At 42.6% G+C, this 17,698-nt stretch overlaps 1 protein-coding gene across 1 annotated transcript in view; it reads left to right on the top strand.

Annotated features, from left to right (window-relative positions):
* Positions 1-17,698, top strand: part of pm20d1.1 (peptidase M20 domain containing 1, tandem duplicate 1) — a 64,914-nt gene that overhangs the window by 12,925 nt on the left and 34,291 nt on the right. The window contains exons 2-5 of the mRNA XM_048611931.1: positions 1,812-2,044; positions 4,062-4,148; positions 9,450-9,583; positions 17,275-17,394. Coding sequence (XP_048467888.1) covers positions 1,812-2,044; positions 4,062-4,148; positions 9,450-9,583; positions 17,275-17,394 — 574 coding nt within the window. The remainder of the gene's footprint in view (positions 1-1,811; positions 2,045-4,061; positions 4,149-9,449; positions 9,584-17,274; positions 17,395-17,698) is intronic.

The following is a 17,698-nucleotide window of genomic DNA, read 5'->3' as shown; positions in this document are numbered from 1 at the left end:
GGCCTGCTGTGTTCATCCAGCTCTACACCTTGTTATCTCTAACGTCCTGAGGACCTGAGTTCAAATCCTGCCATGGTGGAATTTGGGTTCAATTTTTAAAAAATTTGGAACTAAGAGTTTAATGATGACCATGAATTCATTACCGATGTTGGGGAAAATCCCATCTGGTTCATTAATGTCCTTCAGGGAAGGAAACTGCCATCCTTACCTGGTCTGGCCTACATGTGACTCCAAACCCACAGCAATGTGGTTGACTCTTAACTGCCCTCTGGGGTGGGCAATAAATGCTAGTCTTGCCGGTGAAGCCCTCATCCCGTGACTGATCTTTTAAAAAAAACCCACCTAAAATGCTATTCCTAGGGTCCGGAAATCTACCAATTTCTGTCTCAAACATGCTCAGTAATTGAGCTTCCACACCCGCTGGGGGAGTGAATTCCAAGAGTGAAGAAATCCTTCCTAGTCTTCGTGTTAAATGGCCCGACCCTTATTCAGAGACCATACTCCTTGCTGTCAGACTCACCAGCCACATGAAATATCCTATCTAAGTCCACATTGTCATATGCTGTAAGAATCTCGTTAAGTTTCAATGAGACCATCTCTCATTCTTTGAAATTCCAGAGAACACATATCCGGTTTCCTCAATCTGTCATAAAACAATCGCAGGGATTAAACTGGTGAACCCTTGTTGCATTCCTTCACAGTCAAGGATATCCTTCCTTGGATAAGGACACCAGAATTGTACACGATATTCCAGGTATTGAACTCATGTTATACACAAGACGTCACCAAGATATTTTTCAAGACACAATAAGCATCTGGCTGGAAGCACACTACATGAAGTCTGTTTAAGCCTGTTTCATGCAATGTTCGATTTTTAAATTCCTTTGTGTTAGTCGGTTGGCTGATCTATTTCCACTATGCTATTTGATTTAAACATGGGTGTAGCTCTGAGAGCTGGAGGAAACAGAAGCTTCCAGAAATACTTAAGAACTGTAATCTGGGAACATGTTGTGTAGAGATCTTGTGATGGCTGATATTTTTAAGCAGTGTAAATAAATCTGATGTCGATACTTTTAATCAACCTGCTCAGGCATGTTACACAAGGATGCCTTTGGATTGGGTGGGACTTGAACCCAGGGCTTCTGGCTCAGAGGTAGTGACACTGCCACTGTGCTTCAATAAAAACTAGCGTATTTATAACATTTTTAAAAAAGCACAGGAGAAACTCAGAAGGCCTGGCAGCATCTGTGAAAAGCAAAAAAATGTTAAGAGCCTTCATTAGTATAGGTGTCATATCTGAATTGTTCTGCGGTAAGACAGCAATATGAAATATATTGCAAATTAGTAAATACACAACATTTAGGTTCTACAAATAACTACTGATGAACATTATCAATTCAAGTCATAAGGAACTAGCAAAGAAATGATTCTCGTCACTTAAGAGACTGAGAGAGAGAGAGAGAAGAATTAGGCCATTCAGCCTATTGAGTTTGCCCTGGCACAAAAACAGAAGTTGCTGGAAAGGCTCAGCAGGTCTGGCAGCATCTGTGAAGAAAAAATCAGAGTTAACGTTGCAGGCCCAGTGACCCTCTGCTCTGGCGTTCAATCTATTTCTCAACCCCATTCTCCTGCCTTCCCTTACCGCAAGCATTTTCAAATTCTGCAGCAGGCTTACAAGGGATCTTCTGCAGGGACAAAGGGATGTATTCGTTTCACAAAGACGCTTGCAAAAACCAGGATTTTAAAGAAAAATTCAAAAGCCGCATCTGCTCATTACCTGATTACATTATCCATTTCTTGTTTCTTCGCAGTATTTCCCACTGTGTTCTCATCGAACCTTGTACAACATGAGATTATCGCTAAGTACAGTCACTTGTTTACTGTCCGTGGATCAAACGACAGCCTCCAGCCATTCATGCTGATTGCCCACCTGGATGTGGTCCCTGCATTGGAAGAAGAGTGGGATGTTCCACCGTTTTCTGCGGAGGAGAAGGATGGCTATCTATACGGACGTGGGTCTATGGACGACAAGTCGTCTCTTATGGTACAAGTTGCTGAAGTTTAATCTTAAACTCAATTTCCGGCAAACTGTTTAAAACCCACTGCCTGATCCACCTCTGGAAAATGTATTATTTCACATGCCAAATCGGTCATTTTACTCTGTAGTTTTCTACTCTGGAATCCTTCGTCATTCTTTGGGCTGGGGAAGGAAAAATACAGCTGTAAGGTCTGCCCAGCTCAATGTGTTTCCTTTCTTAGACACAACTTTCCGACAACATCACTTCATATACATGCAGTTGGCTTTTATTGTGGTCATATTGACACTAATGAAATAAAGCTGTTTAACTCTGCACTTTCACCAATTAGTCAGGCAATGTGTTGGCTTTAACTTCAGGCCTGGAATGAGATAAGAAAGGGGAATCATATCTGCTGAACTCTGGAATTGTTTTAGAATCATTAGGCACAAAAACAGGCCCTTTGGCCTAACCCATTCACGTCAACTAGGTTTCCTAAAGTCTATTTGCCTGCATTTGATCCATATCCCTCTAATCCTTTCTTATCCATGTACCTGTCCAAATGTCTGTTAAATGTTGTAATTGTACCTGTATCTACCGTTTCATTCGACATGTTTTCAAATGAATTATCCAGCAAACAAAATAAGCAAATTGTTAATTTAATCATGGGAGTAAGAAGAGAAAACCTAGGTGTAACTGTTTAATTTACATGTAGAATAAAACAAAATCTAGTAAATGTTTGTGTAATTGAAATATTTAATAAATCTTCAACTTATACATGGGGAAGGAATGAGGAGCTCTTTTTACAGAGACAGGCTGATTCTAAAAGTCGGGTTTATATAACTCTTTGTAATGTCAGGTTCGGGCTATTCTTTGGTCTGATATTAGTTTCTTCCACGGGTGATCTATGACTCAACGTGGTGTTGTCTAGCAGTTTGCTTGCCACACATGTCAGCTATTAGTTTGTAAAGTGCAGTATGAATGGGACGTGGAATTCAGGAGAATAAACAGGAAAGGCAGCTAACATGGTGCACTGTTGGATACAGCGCCACAGAGTGAGGGCAAGTCAGGAGGTACTATAGTAACTGGGTTTGTTGCCCTTGGAGCAGAAAAGTTTTTAGGAATCGATTTTAATCGAGATATTGGCAGTGGTAGAGTGATAGGGGAAATGTTTTTCAGGGACATGATGGGCAGAATGGCTTCTTTCTGAGCTGTTTTATTTTACTATAATAATGCCTCTGTATAGGAGCTTATGGATTGTGTCAGACAGATCATCTAATCTATATTGTGTGAGACTATGAATTGTCAGGTTTTACAAAATTTGTGTTTTTTGAGATTTTTCCCTGACGAGTTTCTCTTACTTATTCATGGGATGTGAGCATCGCTGGCTTGACCAGCATTTATTGTCTGTTCCTAATTGCCCTTGAAAAGGTGGAAGTGAGCTGTCTTCTTGAACTGCTGCAATCCTTGGGGTATAGGTAGATCCACAGTCAGGGAAAGCATCCCATGATTTGACCCAGTTGTAGTGAAGGAATGGCAATATATTTCCAAGTCAGACTGGTGAGTTGCTTGGAGAGGAACTTGTGTATGGTGGTGTTCCCTTGTTAGAGGTAACCTTGGTAGATGTCACAGGTTTGGAAGGTGTCACCCATGAAGCCTTTGAGAGAGCATGACCTGTGATTCTTGCAATGAAGCCAGTTACAAACCTAATGATTTGTATTCTATTGGACTCAGCCAGAGGATTTGAGAAGGATAACGTGATTTTTGAGCAGACAAAGATTATTCCATAAATACTGCCCAAGTTTGCACCCTGGTGAGGAGGGCACTTCAGTTGCAATAAAGGGCATCACATTAAGTATGATGCTTCCTGTTTTTGTGTGGTAGAATTTTCTGATATAATGCAGACAATCGTGGACCCTGTGTATCCCTAATCATAAGATCTTTCCCAAGGTTTAACTCTTAATCTTCACAAAGCATATCGAGAATCTGTTTAGAGAAAAATTCCAGTGCTGGTGCTTATGTATTTAAGTATTCTATTTTCCCTAGGGAATCCTCCAAGGTCTGGAATTTTTACTGAAACGAGGCTACATACCCTGTCGATCGTTCTACATTGGAATTGGACATGATGAAGAGGTAACTCCAGGTCAAGTGCTGAACCTGGGATGTTGGGGTACGGGGCCTTGCTTCTGTAGCTGGAACAAATGCTTTGGACATAGCAAGACCTGCAGATGCCAGAGTCAGAGACAACATAGTGTGGAGCTGGAGGAACACAACAGGTCAGACAGTGTCAGAGGAGCAGGAAGGTTAACGAACAAAAGAAATAGAAGCAGGAAAGGAATTTCAGGCCCACAAGCCTGCTCTGCCATTCATTAGATGATATTTGATTTTGACTTCATTTTCTTACACACTCCTCATACCATTTAGTTCCCTGAGAGACCTAAATTGTGTCTGTCACAGCCTCACATTTATTCAATGATGGATGTACAGCCTTCCTGGGTAGAGAATTCTAAATTTCACAATCCTTTTGAATGAAAAAAAATCTCCCCGTATCAATCCCAAATGATCAGCCACTTAACTTGAAACTGTGAGATAGTAGGAACTGACGATGCTGGAGTCTGAGATAACAAGGTGTGGAGCTGGAGGAACGCAGCAGGCCAGGCAGCATCAGAGGAGCAGAAAAGCTGACATTTTGGGTCAGGACCCTTCTTCAGAAGAAGGGTCCTGACCTGAAACATCAACTTTCCTGCTCCTCTGATGCTGCCTGGCCTGCTGTGATCCTCTAGCTCCACACCTTGTTATCTTGAAACTGTGCCTTCTCAGAATCTATGCTGTCACATCCCTTCATAGTCTTGAATGTTTTCAATGAAATTACCTCTCATTCTTCTTAACTCCAGAGAACATAGATCCAGCTTACCCAGCTCTTTAACAATAGGATAACCTCTCATTCAAGACATGACTCTAGTGAGCTTCACTATTATCTCCAAGGCAAGTATTCCCTTCACTTTACATGAAGACCGCAACTGCATTTCACCAAATCTCTATATAATTGCAAGAGTGCTTTAGTTTTATGCTGATAACACAGTGTGGAGCTGGAGAAACACAGCAGGCCAGGCAGCATCAGAGGAGGAGGAAAGTTGACATTTCGGGTCAGGAGTCTTCTTCTGAAGAAGGGTCCCGACCTGAAACGTCAACTTTCCTGCTCCTCTGATACTGCCTGGCCTGCTGTGGTCCTCCAGCTCCACTGTGTTATCTCTGACTCCAACATTGGCAGTTCTTACTATCTCTTTAGTTTTATACTTCCTTGCATTAAAGGCCAACATACCATACGTCCAACTGCTTGCTGCACTTGCAAACTAACTTCCTTGTGCAAGATTGTTCAAGTCCTCCTGAGCATCAGCATTTACGAGTTTCACACCTTTCTTCAAAAAAAATACAATTTTCTGCTCTTGAAGCCAAACAGAATAACCTTACCATTCTGTATATCATACTCCATTTACCACTTTGGTGCACATTCATTTAGCTTGTCGATATCTCTTTGTAGCATCTGTGTCTTTCTCTCAGCTTGCATTCACACCCAGCTTTGTATCATCAACAAACCTATATCAGTATTCTCTGTCTCTTCATCTAATTTATTTTTATAAAAGGGGAAAGACTGAGAGCAGTAAAAATGCCAAGCGTCAGGAATACTGTTGGAGAGGAAGTTAACTAACTAATTAGGAAGTATTTGTAAAAGCACACAGAATGAGGAGAAAATGGGTGGATGACATTAAAAGATCTCAAGGCAGTGAAAACACTCAGAAGAGCATTAAAATAGTTGTGTGTTGACTTGGCTCTGTAGTGACAAACTCATTTCTAAATCAGGCAGTTGTGGGTTCCCGTGTTGCTACAGAATTGACCATATAATTTAGGCTGTTGCTTCAGTACAGCATGGAAAAAGAGTTGTAGTGTCAGAATTATGTTTTGGGTTAGATTGAGGCCCTGTTTGGTGGAATTTGAAATTTAAATGGACTTTTTGAAAAGGAAGGTGTAGAACTAGAAAGTGAAAGCTTGGTTGTTGGGCACTTCTGCCTACAAATTGATTTCCCTGTTTACCAATAAAATTTTGGTAAGAACTCTTCAACACAAATAGAACACAACATGACTTGTACCAAGGTGGTTCTCACAAACATAAAACTAAAGTATGCCATGGAGCCACATAAGGGGGTACTGGGTCAGCTGACTAAAAACACAGGCTTTAAGGTAGATAGGTAGGTGAATGGAAGTAATTCACAAACCCAGAGTCTTGACAACTCGACTCCCTCCTCTTGAAGCAATTGTGATTGGGAATGCACAAGAGGTCAGAATATCTTGAAGGTTTTGTAGGTATCTTGAAGTCAGGCTTGAAACAAGTGCTGTGAGATGTTTAAAGGATATTATAAGGAACTATGTAATGATACAACATCTTCTCTCCTTTAAGATTGGTGTTAATGGGCTTTGAGAAGACATTTCTCAGATTTCCCTTTTCTTTTCCCCCCAAGTTGTGAAGTGTGAAGGGCAGTGCTGTACTCATCACTTAATATAAGCCTGAAGCCTTAATAATTTCAAATAAAGTGTGTATCTTCAATCTAACCATCATTCCTCGATATTCAATGGCATTACAATTGTTGAATCCCCAAATATCACAACCTGGAGGCTACCATTGACCAGAAATTGACCTGGACTAGACATACAAATGCTATGGCTACAAGAACAGGTCAGATGCTATGAATCCTGCAGTGATTAACAGACCACCTGGCTCCCCAAAGCCTGTACATCATCTACAAGGCACAAAGCAGGTGTATAATGGAATACTCCCCACTTGCCTGGATGAGTGCAGGTCCAACAGCACTGAAGAAGCTTGACACCGTCCAGGACAAAGCAGCCTGCTTAATTGACACCACATCCACAAACATCCAGTCCCTCCACTACCTCCGCTCAGTAGCAGCAGTGTGCATTATCTATTGGAGGTGTGGCAGACATTCAACAAATCTCCTTGGACAGCACTTTCTAACCCATGACTGCGGCCATGGGAGCAGCACTCCCTGCAAGGCCTCCTCCAAGCCGCTCAACACCCTGACTTGGAAATACATTACTGTTTCCTCACTGTCACCTTTTCAATATTCTAGAACCAGCTTTCATTAATAGAGGGATTGAGTTCAAGAGCTGTGAAGTTATGCTCCAGCTATACAAAAGCCTGGTTCGGCCACATCTGGAGTAATGTGTCCAGTTCTGGTCACCCCATTACAGGAAAGATGTGGAAGCGTTGGAAAAGGTGCAGAGGAGATTTACCAGTATGTTGCCTGGAATGGAGGGAAGGCCTTACGAGGAAAGGTTGAGAGAGCTAGGGCTTTTCTCTTTAGAACGACAAAGGATGAGAAGTGACTTGATAGAGGTGTACAAAATGATCAGAGGTATAGATAGAGTAGACAGCCAGAGACTTTTTCCTAGGGTGGAGGTAGCTTTTACGAGGGGACATAGTTTTAAAGTGAAAGAAGGTAGATATCGGGGAGACGTCAGAGGTAGGTTCTTTACTTAGAGAGTGGTAGGGCCGTGGAATGCATTGCCGGAGAGGGTAGTGGAGTCGGCCTCATTAGGGGCATTTAAGCGGCTATTAGATAAGCATATGGATGATAGTATAAGGTAGCGGTGGAGGTTAAATAGACCTTAGGTTTAGGGTAAAAGTTCGGCACAACATCGTGGCCCGAGGGGCCTGTACTGTGCTGTACTGTTCTATGTTCTATAACCACCTCCCTACGGGCATCATGGATACCCCTACAGCAAATGGAGTGCAGGGGTTCAAGAAGGCAGTTCACCATGAACTTGTCAAGGGCAAGTAGGGATGGGCAATAAATGCTGGCCCAGCCAGCAACACCCACATTCCATGAGTGAATATTTAAACAAAAACAAGTGAATCAGGAGCAGTGGAAGTGACAACTTTTCAATATGTAAATAATCCAAGAACAGAAGAGATCAGTTTACTCCAGAGTTTCAAAGCAATGGACTTTCTTAATAGATGAGGCAGGCAGTCTCAAAATCAATTTGCACATGAATTTGGATATATTAGAACTCATTATTACAAGCGCAGAAGGTAGTTTAGAACTTCTCCTCTTGCATCGTAGATCACTTCTACGTGAACAATGTGGTTTGCTGGGATCTTATCAATTCCTATCTGCATGTGTCTGAATTTCATAATGCTGTCCCACTGTAACTGATGTGATGTTTAGATGTGAGTCTCCCAATAAGTACAGGTTTATTAGTGTTTGATGAAACTCAGCATTAACAATTAACTAAGAAACATACATATTGTCACTAATGTTAATATCACTGCAAAGTGGACAAACACAGCAAGTTTCGGGAAACTGTTTGAGAAGGTTATAGGGAAAAAGCAGTAAAGTAGAGCTGAGGATTATCAGATTAGCCACAATCTCATTGAATGATGGAGCAGAGTCAATGGGCTGAATCACAAACTTATGCTCCTGCGTGTTATGGTTTAAGGTAAGGTGTATCCGAGTAAGTGCTTCCAATTTGTATGTGATCATAGAATCCATACAGTGCAAATAGAGGCCATTCGGCCCAGTGGGTCTGAACTGACCCTCCAAAGAGCTTCCCACCCCTCACTGCTTCCTCACAGCGCCAGGGACCCAGGTTCAATTCCAGACTCGGGCAACTATCTGTAAGGTGTTTGTACGTTCTTGCCGTGTCTGCGTGGGTTTCCTGCAGGTGCTCTGATTTCCTCCCTCAGACCAAGGATGTGCAGATTAGCTGGATAGGCCATGGGAATTTGTCCATAGTATTGAGGAATGTGTAGGCTGGGGGGTATTAGCCATGGGGAATGGAAGGTTATGGCGTTAGGGTAGCAGGGTGGGTCTGAGTGGGCTCTTCGGAGGGCCAGTGCAGACTCGATGGGCCAAATGGTCTGCTTCCACATTGTAGAGACTCTATGACTCTAGACCCACAATACTCTTAACAGCCCCTTGAGCAATTGGGGATGGGCAATATGTGCTGGCTTAGTCAATGGTGGCCGCAAGCTATGAATTAATAAAATGATTGTAAATTCAAGGCCTCAAACTGAGCAAGGAGTCCAATAACAATGCAGCACTGAGTGTGGCACTGTCAGAAATGCTGTGGTCCAGATGAGCTGTTAAACTGGGTTGTCTCGTGAGTATAAAAGATTTTATGCCATTATTGGAAGTGCAAGGGAGGTTACAGTCCTATCAGTCAATAATTATCCCTTAACCAACATCCTTAAAACAAAATTCCAACTATTCAATCATTGCCACATTGCTGTTTATGGGACCTTGCTGTGGCAAATTGTCGCATTTGCTACATTTCCAACTGACAATAAAGGGCTTTGGCAATAGTGACAAGATTGTGAAAGGATTTATTGAAAGGCAAACCTTTCTTTCTTACCTATAGGTTGGGGGAAACAATGGAGCTAAAAACATAGCAAAAGTCCTGCAGTCCAGAGGAGTAAAGCTCTCCTTTCTTCTGGATGAAGGCTCAGTTATACTCGATGGAGTTATACCAGGGCTGAACAAACATGCTGCAATGTAAGTATCTTGGCTGCCCTTGTTCAAACAGCATAATTTCTGCTGGTTATAAAGTCATAGAGTCATAGAGATGTACAGTACAGAAATAGACCTGTCAGTCCAACTCATCCACGCCGACCAAATATCCTAAATTAATCTAGTCTCATTTGCCAGCATTTGGCCTGTATCCCTCTTAACCCTTCCTATTAATGTACCCATCCAGATGCCTTTTAAATGTTGTAAATGTTGCAACATCCTTGTAAATCTTTTCTAGTTTCACAACATCCTTCCCATTGCAAGGAGACTAAAATTGAATGCAGTATTCCCAAAGTGGCCCAACCAAAGTCCTGTTCAACAATAACAGGATATCCCAACTCCTTTACTCAATGCACTGACCAATGAAGGGAAACATACCAGACGCTGCCTTCACTATCCTGTCTATCTGTGACTCCACTTTCAAGGAACCATGAACTGCACTCCAAGGTCTCTTTGTTGCCAAAAGAATATCTTTCACAGGCAGCGAATATCTACATAACCAAAGAATGCAAAATACCTTTGTATGTAATTACTCACAGATCTTTTCCTGATGAAACTGGAAAGAAAATGCCCAGAGAACATGATGCATTAAAACAGCTTTCACAGCTTAACTCTTCAAATTCTCTTTTCTATAAGTCTGTGAATTTATGTGGAAATAAAAAAAATTTTGTTCATGTCATGTAACGGGGCTGACGTAATCATCTTTTATGCCCATCCCCAAGAGGCAGATTCAGTAAGGATGAAGGCTTTTCTAATGGGATGGTGATCACAATTTGTTATTTTCTTCATTGTTTGGAAAAGGTTACAATTGTGAGTTTTGACAAGGTCAGAAATCACATGACACCAGGCTATAGTCCAACAGATTTATTTGAAAACATGAGCTTGTGTTTTCAAATAAACCTGTTGGACTATAGTCTGGTGTTGTGTGATTTCTGACCTTGTCCACCCCAGTCCAACACCGGCACCTCCACATCGTGAATTTTGATATTATGTTTTAGGACTGCATTTAATTTAAATTATAACCAAGTCAGATGACCTTGTTCCGAAGCACATCAGTCTGATTTGATTGTTAGAAATTAAAGGGGACCCAGACTGTTTTTCTGGGAAGAGGTTGCAAGATGATATCACTTGAACAAGGGCAATAGCCGGAATTCTAACAGCGGATGGACCGTTAATCTCCAATGTCCCAGAAAGTGTTGGTTGGTTGGTTGATTGATTTTGTCAGTTCGTATACATTATGTTTTAAACTGTCCATTTAGTTACCAGATGAGAAAACTTGGGTTTTCTGAGATAGTTGATCAACATTTCTAACTGCAAACGTGCCCAAGTGACTCATGTAGTTATGGAAAAGAGCTTTGAGGGAGGAAGAATATCTAAACTATCCCTAAAAACACTCCGGCTCACTTAGTCTGCCAGGGTCCAGGAGAGGAAGAGGGCAGCTAAAGACTCAGAGTCCCTGAATCTCTGCACAGGAATGCAGGTGAGAGCTTGCCTTCAGATTGGAACAAACAAATTTATGAGCATTGAGACCGGTTGGAAGATTTGCCAAGCTTTACCTCAGGGGAGACTTCTTTCGGAAAATTCTGACCATGAAATGGATTTCTGGAATTTTAAGATTCTATACTGGGAAAGGAAAAGGTCAGAAGTGTAAACCCTTGGAGTTAAGAATCTCTTTGAACTTATTTTGGAAGAATTGAATATCAACATAAAGAACAGTGTAATGTATAGTTGTGAAGTTATTTTGTTAAATAAAATCTGGGGTCTTCTGTTTCTGGTTTAAATTTTACTTTGCTTACAAAGATAGTGTTTAGTCAATAGTGCTTTTAAACAGTAAACAAGTAAAAAAAATGAAATCTTGTCATCTTTCATCTATTAACTGGAAGTTTGATTTCTTTTTGTTAAATACTCTATTGATCTTGAAAGGAATCATAACAAACGAATGTTTGATTCCATCTCCAATCCTCCCCCAGGCTGACTGAAAGTCTATTTGTTAGCTTAAACCTGAAGTAAACCTGAATGGAATTTATCTTTGGTCATGATGTGTCTTTAATTGGCTGTGGCATCAATACAACAATTTGCTAGCCTCAGCTGTTATCTGGGACTGAGTCGTTTTCAGCCCCCATGTCTCCAGGTCAATCACAAATGAAATGCTAGCGGCCACAGCTTCTATCCATAATCCGGGCAAACTGACTCAGCTAAAAATCATATGGAAAAACATGTAGTGGCAAAACTTCTGTACTCGAGGGAAGATAGACCTCACGGCACAATCCTTTGAAAAAGGAACTTGGATCCCCAGAGAGAAATACTCCACCATTGTGTACACAAGTTCTGTCAATAGCTATCAAGGCTGTTTGGTATTTAGAGATAACACGGTGCAGAGCTGGATGAACACAGCAGGCCAAGCAGCATCAGAGGAGCAGGAAGGCTGACGTTTCAGGTCGAGACCCTTCTTCAGAAATGGGGGAGGGGAAGGGGATTCTGAAATAAATAGGGAGGGACTCCCGTACATCTCAGATGTCCTTGTTCTTCAAGGACCGCAACTTCCCCTCCACAGTGGTCGAAAATGCCCTCGACCGTGTCTCCCGCATTTCCCGCAACTCATCCCTCACACCCCCTACCCACAATAACAACCGAAACAGAATCCCCCTCGTCCTCACGTACCACCCCACCAACCTCTGAATCCAACGCATCATCCTCCGACATTTCCGCCATCTGCAATCTGACCCCACTACCAAAGGCATTTTTCCCTCCCCACCCTTATCTGCTTTCCGGAGGGACCACTCTCTCCGTGACTCCCTTGTGCACTCCACACTCCCCTCCTGCCCCACCACCCCCGTCACTTTTCCCTGCACCTACACCTGCCCCTACACCTCCCCCCTCACCCCCTTCCCAGGCCCTAAGAAGACATTCCACATCAAATAGATGTTCACCTGCACATCTGCTAATGTGGTATACTGTATCCGCTGTTCCCGTTGTGGCCTCCTCTACATCAGGGAAACCAGGCGGAGGCTTGGGGACCGCTTTGCAGAACACCTACACTCAGTTCGCAACAAACAACTACACCTCCCAGTCGCAAACCATTTCAACTCCCCCTCCCATTCCTTGGACGACATGTCCATCCTGGGCCTCCTGCATTGCCACAACGATGCCACCCGAAAGCTGCAGGAACAGCATTTCATATTCCGCTTGGGAACCCTGCAGCCCAATGGTATCAATGTGGACTTCACAAGCTTCAAAATCTCCCCTCCCCCGACCGCATCCCAAAACCAGCCCAGCTCATCCCGGCCTCCGAAATCATTCCTCCCACCTCAAGCCCCACCCCCATCTCCTACCTACTAACCTCATCCCGCCTCCTTGACCTGTCTGTCCTCCCTGGACCGACCTAACCCCTCCCTAACTCCCCACCTACACTCACCTTTACTGGCTCCATCCCTGCCTCTTTGACCTGTCTGTCTCCTCTCCACCTATCTTCTCCTTTATCCGTCTTCTATCCGCCTCTCCCTCCCTCCCTATTTATTTCGGAATCCCCTTCCCCTCCCCCATTTCTGAAGAAGGGTCTCGACCTGAAACGTCAGCCTTCCTGCTCCTCTGATGCTGCTTGGCCTGCTGTGTTCATCCAGCTCTACACTGTGTTATCTTAGATTCTCCAGCATCGGTTGTTCCTACTATCTCTGTTTGGTATTTAACTCTGTTTTCTTAAAGTGGAGTCTAAACATAAATAGCAGTTAATGGGGGTTGTCTAATGTGTTGTGAAAGCAAGAGTGCTCGTACACCCAAAAGAACAGGCTTAAGGATCACCTTCCTGCCATGTTGGAGACTGTAGCTGTTGCCAATTCCACATTTGTTAAATACACACTGGTTGTGCTTTCGCAACTCATCAGATTCAGCATATGCTGTTTGTCAGCCTTGAGCTTGTCTATGGTTTAAGGCACAGCCTGGAATTTTAGGAATGCCTTGGATATTTTGTACCATATCATGAGGCTGTGTTGAAAGCACAGAACAAGATATAATCATTGTGGTCATAAAGTTCAAAAATAATTGCCAGATAAACCTCTCCACTGTCTTCACTGTTTTGAGCTAGTCTGTGCACTCTAACTATTGAGAATCTATCAAGACTGGTTAGAATTGAAACACACAGAGTTAAAGTCTCATGCCAATTATAAATTTTATGCACTGACATTTAGGAGCTCAGACTGTAGACACTGGGGTCCAGACCTGAAATGTCAGCTTTCCTGCTCCTCTGATGCTGCTTGGCCTGCTGTGTTCCTCCAGCTCCACACCTTGTTATCTCAGATTCTCCAGCATCGGCAGTTCCTACTGTCACAGAAACAGACACTTTCGTCCAACTAGGCTATTACCAACCAAGTTTCCCAAACTAAACTAGACCCATTTGGCCCATATACCTCTAAACCTTTCCTATTCATGTACCTGTCTAAAGGTCTTTTAAATGTTGTAACTGTACCTGCATCCACCACTTACTGTGACAATTCATTCCACATACAAACCACCCTCTGTGTGAAAATGTTGCCCCTCAGATCCCTTTTAAATCTTTCTCCTCTCACCTTTAAAATATGCTCCCGAGTTTTGAACTCCTCCACCCTCGTGAAAAGACCTTTGTGATTCACTTTATCTATGCCCCTCATGATTTTATAAACCTCTATGAGGTCACCCCTCAACAACTTATACTTCAGTGAAAAAAGTCCCAGCCTATTCTTATAACTAAAACCCTCCAGTTCTAGTAACATCCTGGTAAATCTTTTCTGAACTGTCTCTAATTTAATAGTATCCTTCCAATAACAGGGTGACTAGAACTGTGCACAGTACTCCAAAAGTGGCCTCACAACGTCCTAAGGACCTCAACATGTCGCCCCAACTCCTATACTCAATGGTCTGAGCAATGCAGGCAAGCATGTTAAATGCTTTCTTCACTACCCTATATACCTGTGATGCAAATTTCAAAGAACCATGTACCTGAACCCCTAGGTCTCTCTGTTAGACAACACTGCCCAAGGCCCTACCATTAACTGTATAAGTCCTGCTCTTATTTGTTTCACCAAAATGCATTATCTCACATTTATCCAAATTAAACTCCATCTGCCACTCCTCAGGCCATTGGCCCAATTAATCAATATCTCTTTGTTTATACTGTTTACACATTGACACTACAGCCTCCAGCATAGCCCAACACGGTACCAGGACAAGTGTTGGGTATTCCTCATAGCCTGAAATTCACCAAAGATCCTTAGATGCACCTCTTAAACCCATGACTACTTCCATCTAGAAGGACAAGGATAGCAGACACATGGGACACCACCACCTGCAAGTTCCCATCCAAGCAACTCACCATCCTGACCTGTAAATATATTGGCCATTCCTTCACTGTTGCTGGGTCGAAATCCTAGAATTCCCTCGCTAAGGACATTGTAAGTCAACCCACGGCACATGGACTGTAGTAGTTTAAGAAGGCAGCTCACCACCACCTTCTCAAGGGTAATTAGAAACAGACAATATAAAATGCTGGCCTAGCCAGTGATGCGAATGTTCCACAAGTGGATAAAAACATTACCACAATACAGACAGAGCCTTGCTAAAATTTGAGCTATGGTGAAATGATGCAGTAAGCCCCACAATCACAGCTTCAGTAACTTAGCTTTTATGTTGTAACTGCATTGCAGAATACAGATTGTTGAAGGACCTTCCCGGAATGTACACAGGATCTACCAGATCTATCGCCACTACTTTGGTGGAAGTTCTCCAGGGATTTCCCTCAATTTTTCTGGCAAAACCCCCTTGGAAATTTGAGATGCTGTCTTGCTAAACAGCCTATCTTGCTAAAGTCTTGTGTACACTGCTGCAACAGGCATGTAGAGTATCGAGTGCCAAATGTCTTGTGCTGAAAAGGCTCTGAAAATTCTTTCTTTAGAGCATTCCCTGTAAGGAGGTGAATGTTGTGTGTTAATGCCAAACCCCAGCGGATAGAGTCATTGATTTTGTAACATCTCAGGCATCAATCATCTCCTGCTAGGGTCCATTCTAGGTGATTGGGTCAGAAAAGTGAAACACAGTTGGAGAAATCAGGATTCAGCTGCCCATCAGTTCACTGGGACTTTCTGGTGGCTCATGGAACTCTCAATAGCAGCTGACAAACATCTCAAAAATGTAATAATCTGCAAGACTTGTGCCTGCTTAGAGACCTCTGAGGTAAGGGAAGCCTATACTTATATCATTGTGCATTACTCTTTACCCCCACTGATCTGCCCTCACAGCCTCACATCCCTCCCCTCCAGCAAGTCAATGAACTAGGAATTGAGGTCTGAAGTCAGGAACATCACCCATCTTTCCCCACATGTATTTGTCACGGTGATATATCATTCCACAGGAGTGAAAGTGGTGGTGGAAGGTTAGTGGTAATGTCACTGAGCTAGTAGTCCAGTACTGCTAGTTAAAGTTCTCCAGACATGGGTTCATATCGGTGGCAGATGGTGAAATTTGAATTCAGTAAAAAATCTGGAATTTAAAAGTTAGATTGATGTTTACCTGATAACCATCAAGTACCAATTTGGATCACTAATGTTCCTTAGGGAAGGAAATCTGCAGTTCTAACCTGAAATGACCTACACTTGACCGACATTCCCTCTAATTTGTACAGCTGCCCTGTGAGTCCATGCATGATGATGGGCCTCCTAATGCCATTCACAGCGTGATAGAGTTAGGGTTCTTCAGATGGAGATCCACGCACATGGGAAAGTTAATCAGCTGGAACGCTGCGTGTGACTCCAGATCCACACAAATGTGGTTAATTCCCAACTGCCCACTGGATAATTGGCAACGTGTGGTCTATGCTGACCAAACGAGTGATTCCCTCATCCCGTAAATGAATCTAAAAATAACAGTTGAACCAGCTGGGTTCATCCCCTCTTCAGAGACTCAAACAGATAATACAGGCTGATATATCAACGTGGTTTCAAGGCCTCATATTCCCCTTTGCAGTGGATATGCAGGATCCCATTTGAGCCTGAGAATCAGTCAGTTCTCCTGATAAATTGGCCAACATTTTATCCTTAACCAATGAGACTGAAAACAAACTGTCTGCCTGTTGTTGTTACCCAGGGTAGTTACAAACATGCTCCACCCCACAAGTCAGCTGTTGTAATTGCTATTTTAGTTCAGAGATGCCATAAACATTTAGTCAACTGTCATGTGCTCAGGTACATTCTGAGTGTATGACCATTGAGGCAAAATGGGAAAGTTGTTCCGTTGTTTAAATCTAAATCCCTCAGTTTGACTTCTGACCTGATGCTATAGCAGCTACAAAGCAACCTGAGTTTCAGATGTTTCAGTAAGCCATAGCTCCTGATGTTGTGGTTTGCATTTCAGAGCAAAAATACGTCACCTTACTGAAAATTATTCATCTTTTTAAGATGTTCCTTAAAGCCTACCTCAATGACAAAACTTGTGGTCACTTCCTAATATCATTCCATGTGACTCAGTGTCACGTTTTAGTTTAATAATGCTCCTGTGAAGTGCCTTGAGAGGTTTTACTGAGTCAAAGGCACTAGACAAATGCAAATCATTGTTGCCAATAACACACTTTTTTTTCCTTGCTTTTGGTTTTACGTGGGTGGAATGAACTGAAATCTAAATTTTAAAAATATCACCTGTCTCATTCTCTCCAGTATAGCTACCTCTGAAAAGGGATTTGCTACCGTTAATTTGAATGTGAGTGTGGACACTGGCCATTCCTCAATGCCACCAAAGGAGACTAGCATTGGAATCTTGGCAGCTGCAGTGTCCAAGTGAGTATGAGGCTGGCGCATAGAGCTAAATCACTTTGTGCATTTTCAATAGCTTGACTACAATGTGCATTTTTCTGTACGTATGCAAGTATCACACGATTCCAATGGTTTACAAAAAAAGAACTGCAGATGCTGGAAATCAGAAACAAAAACAGAAATTGCTGGAAAATCTCAGCAGGTCTGGCTATGGAGCATCTGCAGAGAGAAAGCAGAGTTAACGTTTCGGGTCCATCGATGCTTCTTCAGAATTCCAAATTGAGAACTTCTTCAGATGCCGAGATAGTAGGAACTGCCAATGCTGGAG

Source organism: Rhincodon typus, chromosome 25 (assembly GCF_021869965.1).
Source record: "Rhincodon typus isolate 14 chromosome 25, sRhiTyp1.1, whole genome shotgun sequence".
Taxonomy (NCBI): domain Eukaryota; kingdom Metazoa; phylum Chordata; class Chondrichthyes; order Orectolobiformes; family Rhincodontidae; genus Rhincodon; species Rhincodon typus.
Note: the sequence above shows the minus strand (reverse complement) of the source record. Positions and strands in the feature narration are given on the sequence as shown.